This window comes from Loa loa (genome assembly GCF_000183805.2).
Source record: "Loa loa unplaced genomic scaffold supercont3.433, whole genome shotgun sequence".
NCBI classification, from domain to species: Eukaryota; Metazoa; Nematoda; class Chromadorea; order Rhabditida; family Onchocercidae; genus Loa; species Loa loa.
In genome coordinates, this window is record NW_018108613.1 from 34,949 (window position 1) to 49,553 (window position 14,605).

The 14,605-nt window shown below is 34.2% G+C and overlaps 1 protein-coding gene across 1 annotated transcript in view; it reads right to left on the reverse strand.

Moving 5' to 3' along the window:
* Positions 1 to 9,166, reverse strand: part of LOAG_18665 (KH domain-containing protein) — a gene marked incomplete at its 5' end in the record, with an annotated part of 23,651 nt that extends 14,485 nt beyond the window's left edge. Inside the window, 21 exons of the mRNA XM_020451330.1 lie at positions 1,171 to 1,316; positions 1,826 to 2,036; positions 2,392 to 2,733; positions 2,949 to 3,095; positions 3,201 to 3,320; positions 3,545 to 3,640; positions 3,999 to 4,103; positions 4,269 to 4,407; positions 4,720 to 4,820; positions 4,882 to 4,974; positions 5,168 to 5,404; positions 5,681 to 5,763; positions 5,991 to 6,078; positions 6,240 to 6,349; positions 6,491 to 6,590; positions 6,785 to 6,997; positions 7,191 to 7,322; positions 7,486 to 7,683; positions 8,288 to 8,409; positions 8,619 to 8,709; positions 9,125 to 9,166. Of these exons, the coding sequence (XP_020304894.1) occupies positions 1,171 to 1,316; positions 1,826 to 2,036; positions 2,392 to 2,733; positions 2,949 to 3,095; positions 3,201 to 3,320; positions 3,545 to 3,640; positions 3,999 to 4,103; positions 4,269 to 4,407; positions 4,720 to 4,820; positions 4,882 to 4,974; positions 5,168 to 5,404; positions 5,681 to 5,763; positions 5,991 to 6,078; positions 6,240 to 6,349; positions 6,491 to 6,590; positions 6,785 to 6,997; positions 7,191 to 7,322; positions 7,486 to 7,683; positions 8,288 to 8,409; positions 8,619 to 8,709; positions 9,125 to 9,166 (2,916 nt within the window). The remainder of the gene's footprint in view (positions 1 to 1,170; positions 1,317 to 1,825; positions 2,037 to 2,391; positions 2,734 to 2,948; positions 3,096 to 3,200; positions 3,321 to 3,544; positions 3,641 to 3,998; positions 4,104 to 4,268; positions 4,408 to 4,719; positions 4,821 to 4,881; positions 4,975 to 5,167; positions 5,405 to 5,680; positions 5,764 to 5,990; positions 6,079 to 6,239; positions 6,350 to 6,490; positions 6,591 to 6,784; positions 6,998 to 7,190; positions 7,323 to 7,485; positions 7,684 to 8,287; positions 8,410 to 8,618; positions 8,710 to 9,124) is intronic.
* Between the last annotated feature and the right edge of the window lie 5,439 nt (positions 9,167 to 14,605).

Consider the following 14,605-nt stretch of genomic DNA (forward strand, 5'->3'; position numbering starts at 1 on the left):
TATATATATATATATATATATATATATATATATATATATATATATATATATATATATATATATATATATATATATATATATATATATATATATATATATATATATATATATATATATGTATATATTTGAGAACAATATGGACAGTAAAGGAGTCTGTGACTCGCAATATCGACAAAGGATTTAGCCCAGAAACTAACAATGAAATCACAATTCAAGTTCTGTAAAGCAGATGGCAACCTTGAAGTTAATACATGCACTAACTGGTCATCGGCAGTTGACAGTGTCTGACTGAGAATAATCATGACTTTTTTACACCTATATCTTTCTCGACAATTGACATCCGTCGCTCTACAGCTGTTCAGCATTTTAACCAAACTGGAGGTGAAAAGAATTCAACAGGTAGGTGTCTATAAAGTGAATGAGAATCAAGAAAGGCATCATTTTGAAATGTCGTATTCTCTAATTTTAGGAAACAACGAACCATTTCTCTATCGAATTGTAGCGTACAATGGAAATGGATTTTATATGATAACCGACGAGAACATCTCAACAGTTGGACGGAGAAGAAGCTCCAAACCGTTTCACAAGCAGAACTAGCGCCAAAAAAGGTCATGGTGACTGTTTCTTGGTCTTACTGCCATGGCGGTTTTCTGAATCCCAACAAAACCATTACACCTGCGAAGTATGTTCAGCAAATCGATGATACACCGAGAACTGCAACGGTTTTAGCCGGCACTGATCAACAGAAAGGTTCAATTCTTCATCACGAGAACACTAGTACAGACATCAAATAACCAATGATTCATTCAGAAGTAGTGATTTGGGTTACGAAGTTTCGCCTTATCCGTCATGCTCATCTAACTTCTCGGCATCAGAATACCATTTCTTCAAGCATCTTGACAAGTTTTTCCGGGGAAAATGCTTTCCAAGAGTCCATCGAATCTTGAAGTATGGATTTCTAAGCTACAGAAATATACAAAGTTGCTTCGCGTTGACAAGAGTGTGCTGACTGTTACGGTTTTCCTTTCGAATAATAAACGTATGCCGAAACCTAGTTATAATTTAAAATTTAAACTCAAAAAGAGTATTTTGCACCAACCTAATAGTAGGAAGCGATATATCCATTAAATCAGTATTTGCCATTACGAAAAAAAAAATCACAAAACTCACATTTGACGTACTGTCCTTTCTCCTCGTATCTGCAGCTGGATTGGGAGAATGTGCCACAGCTGCATGTGCTGCAGTAGTTTCACAACAAGCAATCATTGGAGGTGATGGAGATGGAGTTACCGAAGGACTATATGATGTACTGCCACCTGTTCGAAATTCAAATTAAGCAAAATAAATTTAAATGACTCTGTTATACAAACTAGTAATTCCAGCTTGCAAGGCAGAAAGTATGAATGCCGGATGATAGCTCAAAAATTATAAAACGTCAAAACCCTGATAGTTATGACATCCCTCTTCCCAAACCCTGATGCAACTAGACGGTAACAAATGACACCTCTCTATCGAACGACATTTTAATTTTAATCTGAATTGATATTACCTAACAAGTTTTGATTCCTACTTTCTTGTCTTTTGATTCCTACTTCCTTGTCTCCTGCCCCTCGCATTTCTACTCCAAAATTATGTCTCAATCGTCTCATTAAAATAATCGAGTATATGAACTGATTCAGCACAACAGACTTTCCATTTAACACAGCTCTCTATGCTAAGCCGAGAGTCATTTCCTTAAACCTATCCGGTGGCCAGGCTACCGGTGGAATTCAGTAAAACGCCGACATTATTTTCGACTTTACTAGCTAGAAATAAAGAAACAGACCATTTTCAGAATCTGGTAGAGAGTTTGCACCCCCTAAACCAGCCAATGCATCTTTCTGCCGATTTGCTAATATGCTAAATTGTTGCTTCAGTAATTCACTGAACTGCTGATGCATTTTTTTATCGGCTAAGCCACCAGTAATTTCATTATTTGCAAATGTACCACGTAATGCTTTTTCTGCTATCTGCGCGAATAAATGATCGTTAGGGAGCTGAAAAAAAAAGGAACCAAATTTATTATAATAAAACATGAACAGCGAGACGCTTGTCTGGAAACTCAAGTAATAAAAAGAAATACGGTAAATGTTTAAAATTTAGAATTTAAAACCAAAACAATGTTCAAAATACTGCCAATTTTAGGAACGACAAACAGTTCAAAACGCAGCTCCCTATTACCAGAACTGTTTGTGTAGTTTTCGTGCGGCACATTCGCTGAAGATGGGATCATACTTTGTATAAAAACAATTTTTCACGACTGTTTTAAAAATGGTTCCATATTATAGCAACTTCGATATATTTTTTCGTCAAATTTATCTACTTAATTCATAGAAAAATTCATAAACAAACCGCATTAGACTGTGCAGCCATAGCAGCCATCCCGGCAATCATACCCCGCAATTCATCTGGATTTATCGCATTTTGATAATTATAATGTGCAAGCAAATGAGCTGGTATGCTTGCATTTGTTGAAACATTATGTGTTCCAGATACGGGATGAGAATCATGCGTACACTGCGGATGCATTCCTGCCGTTGTGACTGCTGTCGTTGATGTTGATATTGTAGTTCCATCTGAGCATCCTATCTTTTCATCTAGATCGACTGCCAAGTTGTTCAACGATTTCTCAGCACATTCAACTTTTGGTTGTACGATAGCGGTCGCCTTTTTACTCACTGTTCGTCGTGCAACCTCAAACTTCTTCGTGAACAATAATTCGAGTCGACAAAAGTAATGTAAAAATGTTATTGCGACCAGAAGAAAAACACAAAAATAAAAAGTTGGAACAGAAGTGATGTGAACTCAAAAAACTATTAAAGAAATTATACAATACTGAATACGAGAATACGTGAATTACCATTGCCTACTCTTTACGACCCTTACATCTGCTCGCTTCAAATAAATACCTTTTTCAAACGACTATTTTGTAATGCAAGTGGTTTTCCCAGAAGAGGTGTGCGCGTCACAACAGGCGCATCATGCCAATTCAAAAGTGTTTCTGCCACGCGCGTATGTCCATTCCGTGATGCTTCGATCATACAAGTCATACCATCCTTTAAAATAAATGACTAAAAATTTATTCATCAATTTCTGATAACTCTATAAATCGAATAATTCATTAAATTTCTTTGCTCCCAGAATCTGCATCATAGACCAACTTTAAACACATGAGACGGATCAGCTCCATGATCCAGCAATAATCGCACAATTTCCCAATGACCATGAGCACACGCTAGGAATAATGCACTGGCATCATTGTCTGTGGAAACCTCGTTTACCTGCAATCATATGTACTTTTATCCAAAATTCTGCGTTGTTATATGTAGTATAATTGAAAGTACATATTTTTACATAAACAAAACAATTCTAAGATTCCAAGTCAACAGCTCAAAATTCAAAAAACCCTCAAGGCAAAAATCCTCATAAATCAAATTTTCTCCAAGTCGTCCATACCTACAAAAATTTAGTGTTATTTAGAAAATTAGTGCTATGCATACTCAACCTTTGCTCCTCGCATTAGGAGAAATTGGATCACACTGTAATTCCCATTCTTTGCTGCTTTCATTAAGGCTGTACGTCCATTTTCCGCTTGATGATCCTGAACAGAAAAGATAGAATCATAAAAGTTTTAGAATAAAATACTATCAATGTTACTGAAAACAAAATTTTCATGCTCAAACAATCACTGAAAAATCATGATAACCCAGTAATTAGAAGAAAAATATGGTGAACAGGAAAGCCAAACTGTTAGAACAAGGATGGACTGTGATATGGCAAAAAAACAAAAAGTCGTTCTTCCCAGAAATGAAGTTTATTCACCTCAAATTTCTGTCCAGAAGAGCTAGTTTCTGTAAGATATTAAAAGCAGTTTCTGCTGAAGATACTGTTATTGGATAAAGAAAACTGTGAAAGGTTAACAATTAAAAATGTTGTTTAGAAAGGATTTAAAATATTACAATATTGGCACCAAATTCGATTAATACAGCACACACATCCAAATGACCGTTTTCTGCAGCATAAGTTAACGCCGTATTGCTGTTTGCTGTTGTTGTGGCATCGATCTTAATTGAATGTTTGAATAGGATTAGTATACATAAATGAATAAACAAACAAATGTATAAATAAGTAAATAAATATGTATACATATATACACATACATATACAGGTATGTTTCAAATTAAACTTTTCAAAAATTCTAAACAAAAGATTTATGATCAAAAGCTTACTGGCAAGCCAAGTGAACGCATTTCATTAAGGATGAACCTAACGGTGTCAAGATGTCCCTCCTGAGCAGCTTCCATTAACGGTGTATTAGCGCCGATATCCAGACGCGCACCACTTCGCACCAACAATTCCGCAACATCTCTGAAAAGCAGTCTATTGATTTACCCATACAAATTTACCCATATAAATTGCTGTAATAAATTAAATTTTTTTCGTTTTCGTGAAACAAATTAGGCATGAAGCATAACTTAAACCAAAACATGCTATTTCCCCTACATTTAAGAAAGTGTAGCCCCGTACTTTAATTATATTACAAAGATTTAAGCTGATACAGTTCTCTGGAAGCCCACGTTTTCTATCAACAGATATCCATCTCTAAGAAAATTCAAAAAGAAAAAACAAGTCCGGAAAACTTGTTTTTACGGTCAATGAATAACTGAAAAAAGTAATTACTTGAAGCCACCACAAGCTGCCAGTGTCAAAGCAGTTTCACCAGTTTCATCAGTCTGTATATTGACTTTTGCACCGAATTTGATCAACAACCTAACAACTTCCTAAAAATGAAAACTATGCAAAATCCAGCTAAGTCTGTATGAAATATACATTAAAACATACTAAATGCCCTTCTCGGCTTGCTTCCATCAGAGGTGTGTAACCCTCATCATTTACTTCTTCCACGATAGCACCTCTTTCCAATAAGAGTCGCACCTGGAAATGTGTAATAAAAAGGAGTGAATTCTTCGGCTGATCATCAGAAATGAAATTAACTGCTACTGGATCCTAAATCTCCGAAGTACAGAAAAACTAGAAAGTTGCTTAGGAGGTAAATCACATGTAAGCCATATTAATCCACAAATCCCACTGTAAAAAAAATTCTGAATGGAGTATATTAATAACTGACCAAATCAGGATGTCCGCCGCAAGCAGCTAAAGTTAACGGACTCTCAAATGAGTCCGATGCCAAATTTACTGGAGCACCATTATCTAATAGCAACTTTGCCACTTCATAGTGACCATCCATTGATGCTTCCATAAGAGCGGTATGTAACTCTTCTTTATATTTGTTGGCACCTTTTTCCAGCAAGTACTGAACTACATCATAATGACCTTTATAAGCTGCTAAGGTCAAAGCCGATTCCTGAATTGTATGACTGGTAAAGCTCTGTTTCATGGACTTTCAATAAATGCTAAATTATTAGACGTAGATGTCACGACTCGGAAAATCCTGGCGATTCACGAAAAAAGCAACGCAATGAACCGTACAACGCTGCTATCGGAGCAAAAAAAGACACTTAGTTGACAACTTAACAAAAAAGAAAAAGTCATATCACAATTCCATACTAACGTATCTTATCAAACTGTATGTTTCTTCGCTTTTAATTGTTTTCATTTAGGAGTTCCATATTGCACTTACCAATCCAACTTTCAAGTCACTCTGATTACATGGCAACACTTGAAATCCATGCTGAACAAGAAGGGAAACAACGTCTAGATAACCTTAAAAATGTTTATACATTCGCACGCTTTTCGGAAACTTTCAAAAATTTAAAGTTACACAGATACCGCAAAAATCCAGTAAAGTATATTTCTGATAGTAACGCAAGTACATGTTGATTACGAAAATCAAAGGTTTCAAAATCTATCACATATCTACAATTCATTCTCTCATTAGATGACTGTGGGTGTCAATGATAAAGAGTGAAAAAAATCAAAAAAGCTCTTACCAGAACTAGCTGCTTCCATGAGGGCGCAGTGTCCATTATCATTCCGTATCGTGATATCACAACCGTAATCCAGTAGTAAGCTCGCACACTAAAATAAAAAGTCATAATATATATCAGACGATACATAACACAATGTACATCACGACTATTAATTCTCATTTCGTCAAATCATCATTGTAGTCTTTGTAAAGCCAGTGATATCAAACCTGATCTCTTTTTACTTTTCAGATTAAAACGAAATATCCCTACCTCTACGTTACCAGCAGCTGATGCGTAAATCAGTGGAGTATTTTTGGTTGCACTCACAGCATTCATGTCAGCACCATGTTCCAGCAAATGTTTGACGATATCACTGTGTCCTGAAACGCAAAACTGATTGAGTTGATCATTCCCCTAATCTCTGTTACTGATCACATCCCTTGAATAAGACCTTCCTACTGCAAGGCGTAATCCCTATCCATATAACTCATCCGAAGGGCAAACAATGAGGATAAAGATACCTGCACAACAAGCTTCCATCAACGGTGTACGATCATTATTTGTACTAATGTAATTCGGGTTTCCTCGGATTTCAACCAGTTCTTTAGTCAGATCTAAGTACTGCAAAAAAGAAATAACTTGATATGCAATTTAAAAAACCGTCCAAATACCGCTATCATAAAAAGAAAACCAGAAATTTATAACCACCTGCTGACCAGGTCAACATTAATGTTATGTATATCATGTAACTACAGAAGTAAGTTTGGCCCGAGGTATGGCGATTTTCCTTTGAATTAAGTGACAAGCATCGTTACCCCAGCAGAGACAGCGAGGTTTAATAACATGTCGCCATTATCTTCCGATTCATCCTCGCTGAGATTCAGCTCCAATGACTCATCATCTGTAGAATCGGGGCCTCCATTTGTAGTTACAGGATCCTGAGAACTTGCCATTAGACTTTCTATTGTTCGTGTAGGAGGCCGACGTAACGTAGCGGCAGCAAAGGCAGATAAAGCAGCAGCCGCAATCTAAAATTTGTAATACCTGACTGTAGCGCGAATAGGTCCTACTTTTGGCCAGTGTCAATACATATCACCATAATTTTTTGTTAATAAAAACCTGCTAGTCATGCAGTGCACTAATACATTTAGCATACTGAAGAGAAAAAGCTCAAAATATTTCATAATTTGAAGCTATATTCGGAAATTCAAGAAAACGAACATCAGGCGTGATAAGACTCGCAGCTGCAAGATCTTCTTTTAGACCAAGTAAGTCCTCTTCCAATGATGGGAACTGTCGCAAAGACTCGACAGCATCGTCCAATATGCCCGAACGAGAAAGGGTTTTCAGCGCCTGAGAAATGTATAATGGAAAGAAAAAAAGAGGGGACGAGAATCAAGGGGGAGGATGGAAAGTAAGGAGATTGATCATACCATTATACCAGTTATATTTTATTTCGAATTAATTACTCTGTTTTCTAAAGCAGTAAAATAAGCTGAAAAACTGTAATAAAAACCTCCGCATCTTCTGAAGTGAATGGAATTTGCTGACTCGGAGGCAACTGCGTATTCTGAAGGGCCGTTGCAATATCATAGGCTTTCTCAACTTGTGCACTATCAATACACAAATCCTCCTTTATTCCACCAACACACGCTGTAGCACCAAATTTGGCACAAAATCCAGGGAACTGTTGGGCAGCACTCATTGTAAGCCACTGGAAAGCGAAAAGTACAGACCATCAAACTGCTTTTATTCCCAACAAAAATTAGATTTACAAGTGTAAAAAAAGTCTTCAAGATCAAATAACAAATCTGTTAAGAATTCGGTCAGTGTTCTGGAATAGAAGCAGTAGTAAAACAGATCCAAATTTCCCATGGGATAAGTACGGGAAATATTCGATATAACCATAAGCTACCGCACAATCGACTGTTATAGATAACGCAAATGGAATAACGGACATGGCATCCTGCTTATGTTTACAATTCTAACATAACGATTAACTATTCCTATATGTTGATCTTATGCAGCCACATATTTTAAATATGCTATTATAAGCATACCCGAGCACACCCCTCTCAGGCATAGACAACAGTTAAACATAACCGCTTCATGTGCAACATATCACATCCGAAGAAATCTGCAGAAGGGTCATTTTGGTTCTCTTGCATATTACTTGATGTGACATCCAACGGCAATCGGTAAAACGAAAAAAAGACTTCCATCGTGACCATATCATCACGGTTATGACGATACCAGTCATGTTATTCAAAAACAAACGCGACTTCAAAACAAAGTAACTGAAATACTTTTAAAATAACCTTATGTAGCGAGGCCGAGGCAGCTATTCCAGCGGAATAAAGCTGTTGAAAAAGCTGCTTTTGTTCTTGTATTTCCATATCAGCTACATTCGGCAATAATGGTAGGAAAGGTTTCAGTTCATCTATAATAGGAAAGGTTTCAGTTTATTTGTAATACTGGCAAATTTTCCAATTTTATTGAACTAGCCGACCGACAAGCCAATTAATATAACAAGTCTTATTTAATATAACTTACAAAGCCATTTCTGCCCAAATATATTTCGACTAAATCGTTAAGAATCACTGCAGAGAATATGGTGTAAAGATATCTTAGAATCAAACGATCACTTACTCATGATTCGCACACGGTTCGATCTTTTTGAATTCAAAATGCGCATTTTTGACGGAGCACTTGTGCCTGCAGATGGGGTTTTTTCACTTTTCTGAAAATCATAGATTGCATGAGATCAACTACATGGAATAAAAATAGAAAAGGGATTGCAAAAGCGAGGAAAAAGAAACGAAGGAATGTAAGAGATCGGGAAAATAGTTTTTTCTGCGGCTCAACATTCTCAATGGTTCTTCTTAATATTTTCCGGATAAAAAAAAATCAGTGTTTTCACTTGAATCTCGCCATCGGTTCTAATTTGACATTATTATTTCGATTATTTTATGGGCGTATATCGATGAAAGAGCAAGTCCATAGCTATTTTTCATATCCCATAGTAAACTGTTCATAGCTTAATTTTTAAGATTGACTGTGCAAGTGAGCAGATATTTGCAGCTCAATGCAAGATATACTTTTCTAAAGTGACAAGACCACCCGCTTGTCTTATATATTCGGAAAAAATACCACACCTTAGTAGATGAGTCTGTTAATCGTACGTTATCCGAGTCCATCAAGGCAAGTAAACGCGACCTGCAATATTTAAATAAGATATGAAGAGAATCAAATTATGATATCCGACAACAACGCCTATATTTTCGAAAAAGATGGATGTAACCGACTTGGTTAAAAAGCCATAGCCAACTTAAAGATATCTAAGATGGTATCCGTTTAACAGTTACACATAAATTGCTTATTTATGTAAAACAAAATATAAATGGAGAAATCGAATCAAAAACTTCAGAATATATGAATTCAGGAAATCATCTAATAATTCATGCAGCACCACCGGCTACTCGTACAAATTATTTAGGCCATTGACACCAGAACGAAATTTGTAGTTCGATGAAAATTAACCATCAAATAAAAAGAAAATCCTCCCATGTTCCCATGTTATTGAAGAGGCTTCAGGAAACATATGCAGAACATCCCTTAATCCATCTATATCTTCCAGAAAGGAATATTAACGAGGATAAAGTTATAGAGAAGTGTAGTGGGCATTCCTATAATTAAAGCGATGGAAAGTACAGTTAAAGTATAGGTCAAAATGACTATGTAAATAAGCACACCCTTCACTAAAAGGTTAATTAGATGACACTCCTACTTACTTCTGCACATAAAGCACATGTATCTGAACATGTAAACACACACATCCACACATACACCTTCATCACCTAATTTCATCCTGTCATTTCGTTACTATCCGGCAATGAAGCTGCAACACATTGCATCGGGTACGGTAGCCGAGGGGACGCGCAATCATGAAAAACATGCCGGCATCGGTTTCCGGAATTGTTTCCGCTCACCTGGTCACGAATTTTGGGTGTTTCGGCCTTCTGTTATGGCTTTAGTCCGGTTTCTTCTTACCAGTTATGCACTCTACACTAAATATGTTTAATGTATGGGTTCGATTGAATTGTATGGATAAGAAATAACGCAACAAGCTGATGGACAAATGATTTTAGTTGTGGTTATTTCATGATGACTACAGGAAAAAAAAGTGTATCATAGAACGACTGTTTGCAAAAAAGAAAAACTTTCAGCGGAAAAAAAACCTTTTTTTCAAGGTGACCACAAAAAAAGGTCTAAATAGAAAACAAAGCTTACATTGTAACTTATGCATTAGTATATGTATTTTTGTATTCTGAGATATTCCATATTTGGAACTGAATACATTGAGAATAATTTTGTCAAAATTTTCCACTCTTCACACCTTATCGTTGCAGCATCATCAACATCACCGATTCCTGTTTAACTTACAGGAAGTGTCGAGAAATGATTTGAAAAGTTCCTAATTAGGAAAGTTCTGCCTTCAATTTCAATGAGTTTAATCTGTCAAGTTCCATCGTGATAGTTGCATTTCAGTAACTTCGTTATGTCACAGCCGGAAGAAATAGCCACCTGTTTCTTGAATCACATCGTTAGAAAATAATTCTCAAATTGGTTTAAATTGCCCGAAGCGTATGGAGTGAACCGATGCGTAATACTTAGGCGTTAAATGATACAAAACGATGATACATCGCTTTCGATGGCGTACACCCTTTAAAGAAGATCATAAATCTAAAGTTCGTTATTCACGGTCCAAAATTCGTGCAGATTCTGCAGATAGCAAAAAATATCATTTTGAGAATGGTTAAATAAGACCGGATAAAAAAAAGAAAAAAAAATGAAAGACCGGATTTGCAATGTACAAACGCAAAAGCCAAAAGTCAAAAAATTAAGTAATAAGAAAAATTTATCCTATCATTTGATGGAAAATTGAAGCAGTTTAGTAATTAGTACTGCCTTATTAACCTGTTTGGTAGTACACGGAGTAAGCTACTCGCTCAACAGGATACGTAACGTTCGAACATTAGTTCTTATACTTCGTTTCTTTTTTACGGTATACGAATTGTAATGAAAATAAAATTAGACGAATTAAAATTGGTAATTTCGAGATATTTTATGCTGTCATTTTAATCATTTATGAAACGAATTATATGATCTTTGTACATCTTAAATTTTTTTACAGAAGGAAAAAAAAGTTTTCGAATATTTTTTTTCTCTTTTATTTCAAAATCAAAATTGGTAGGATTGAATAAATTAAATTTTTATTCATCTTTTTAACAGGTTTACTTTATTTCAAGAAAAGCCCGTAAAATATGTATTCTCATTTATTCTTTCATTATTATAAGCTATGGCTTACACTGTAACCGAAGTTGAAATTGTTGAAGTGAGAAGAGTGAGGTTGGAAATATTCAAATTTCTCTAATCTAGAAAAAGAGATTCTTAAAAATTCGTTGCATAACGATCACTTTTTCACTACATCAATTTTTGCAAAGTGAAAATCTGAACTGCTTTGGACCATATCTGCAAGCAATGTTAAGTGTTTTTTTTTTTTAGTCATTCATTATCAATATATGGTGTTGCACATCGCTTGACAACGATGCACGAGTATGTGCTTTGAATGCTGTCCAAGGGTTGATGAATCCGTTGGCATTAATGGATCGTTAGGACAGACTTTTAACAGTAAAGATAATTCATGAAAGACAATTAGTTCATAACAGATTGAATTCACAAAACATACAATTCTGTTTTTCATAGTTGCAATCTACAATTTATTCAAATGAGAGGGTGCATAGAAATAAATCCTGTAGTTTACCAAGTTCAAATTTTCGTTTTTAATTGCGATACAAAATCAGATCACTAAAACAAGTCTAAAACACCTCGCCACCAACATCATCACCAATTAGTACAAGACCGTCTGAGCTAAAAGTTTCGACTCATTGATTCATTTGTTCACATTCATAAAATCCTAGGATCTAATTTTAAGGGAAATGTAATTTTCGTATCATCACAAATGGTTTGTTTTGAATGATTGGCTCATCTCTTGCAGTCAAATAAAAAATAGAACTGTTCGATTTTTAGTTTATATTGAATACTTTTAAATTATAATGCTTGTATGATCTCTCCAATCATCAACCCAAAAGGTTCTGAACATCATTTGACAAACAGTATGAATGCAAAGATGACACGTTGATTCTAAGCTGTGTCATTCTGCAATAATGAGAAAGAAAAAGTGGAAATATGAAAAATAAAAAACATTTGCGGTAAATTTTTGTTTGATGCAAAAATAATTGGACTTTCGGATCGTGAATTTCAAATCATTATAGTTGGATTAAGTATGTTTTTATTCATCAAGATGAGAATCATGACAATCACTAACACTTAGCCAATAAGAAATCAATTTATTCTTGAAAGGTAAAATCCGTAGCTTAAACTTCGACTTATTCCTGGAAGGCACTTTTTGCATCTTGCTAGTTAGGAGAGGTTTTTTCCAGCAAAAAATTGTCGAAATGCTTGAAGAAGTAATATTTGGATAACGAAAGATTGGATGAGCATGACTGGAAAAACGAAATTTCGTGATCCGATTCGTTATACTTTTGCAGCATTAGTTATTCGATATCTGATCTAACGTTCTCGTGATGTAGAATTGAACCTTTTTGTTGATCAATGTCGGCTCTATTGATCGTTGCAATTTTCGGTGTATCGTCGATTTGCTGAGCATACTTCGCAGTAATAGTTTTGCCAAATTTTTTTTAAGCTTTCTGCATTTAACTCAAAATTTCGCAGCTACTTATTCATTTGAAAGTGCACTACACAGAAACTTCAAATATTTCCTAAATGCTATTTTACTAACAACTTTCTGTTATTTACTGCTAGAACAATTGCATTTAAAGAATTCATATGTATGGAAGTGATTAATAAAATAATGACTTAATTACTTCAATTTTACTTTCGTTTTATTCCAACTTCTCTTGCTCGAAGCAAATGAGATAACATGCAATTTGTACTCAATTAACAAAGGTAAAACAAATATAACAATCAGTTTTATTTAATCATAAAAATTTTTTTTCCTTCTCCCTCAACTTCTCCGCTATTTACCACATCGAAAAAAATTCAACTTTCATGATTTTCTGGAAAAAAAAGAAGTTTTAGTTAATTGCTGAGAGCAGAATACCTTAGGAATGACTATTTTACAATTGTCCATATTAAAAATCAATTGGAATTGTTTTCCATTTCTTACAAAAATTTCATTTTTGAATTGAATGACTTTCTTTGGTTTTCCAACAGGAAGTCCCTATTCTATTTGCAGCCGACATTTTGAATTGAGTTTGATTTTATTTCATTCCAAGTAAAACATAAACTTTTTTTTTGCTCTTGCAAAATAAAAATAAATTCATAGTCGTCAATTGCTTGTTTAAAAAACAAAATTAAATAATTAAAATTAAATAGTTCCAGCATATCTAAGCAAATTATCACCATCTTTGGAAAAAAAATTCGTCTGCTACAACTGAGTAATTTCCTCTTCGGAAGATCTTTGTCCACAATATTTTCGATAAATTATATTCTTTCGTTTTCTTTTTGGAAATTAACTAATGAGTTAATTGCTTTATTCTGATTTCTAAATATTTTGCATTTTTTTGACAAATAAGAAAGCAGTTGAAAAAGTAAAAAGATCAGGTCGAAAAAAAAGTGCTTTTGTTTTTAGTACTTAACAAAAAATACTTAAGTTGTTAATCTTATGGTTTCGTAGCAAATAAGGTTTTCATCCTGTTCAAGCTACAATATCATTCCCATTTTCCTTTTGTAAACTACGAAATTATTTTTTTAAATTTAACTTAATCATTTTTAATTTGGAAAAGCAAGTGATTTTGCTTCCCCTTGTTAATTTTCATAATGCATTCAAATCTTGCTTACGTTTATTTTAATATAGCAATCATCAGGTTTACAATCAATGAAACCTGTTTTCAATCCTCATTCACATTCCGAATTGATACGGTAACATGGCTGCTATAATCCTTCCGTAACTAAAATGTATTTCTTTTATAAATAAATTATTGCGCTGCTATTGTTTGTTCTAAGCTCCAAATAAATTTAAATTGTTCATACATATCGGTTCAATTTTTTGTCAAAAATTAGCAAATATTTACAGATTCTCCTTTAGTAATTTTCGAATTTATTGTCTCAGTTCATATTTCATAACTACAATCATCAGAAATTGTTTAGTACCGCAATCTATAAATATACATGTTTCTCAATTTTTCGACACATATTTCTTGCAAATTTGCACAGTCTCTCAGTGTTATAATAAGGAAATTTTTTTTTAAAAAAAAGCGAGAAAAAATAGATTTAAAAGGCAACAAGGTCAGAAATCATTTTATATCAAGCCATCAATAAATTAGGAAAAGGTTAAATGAAATGAGATTCATCCGAAGGATAAAATTATTTGTGAAAATATTTGCTATAATACGCTAATGAAAATATGATTGGTTGAACCATATCAAACAAAACATTAACTTTAAAATTGAAAATTACTAGTATATCTATAAAATATTTCAAGTAATAGAATGTTTGGAGATTCATTATTCTATTTATATTATTATTATTATTATTATTATTATTATTATTAT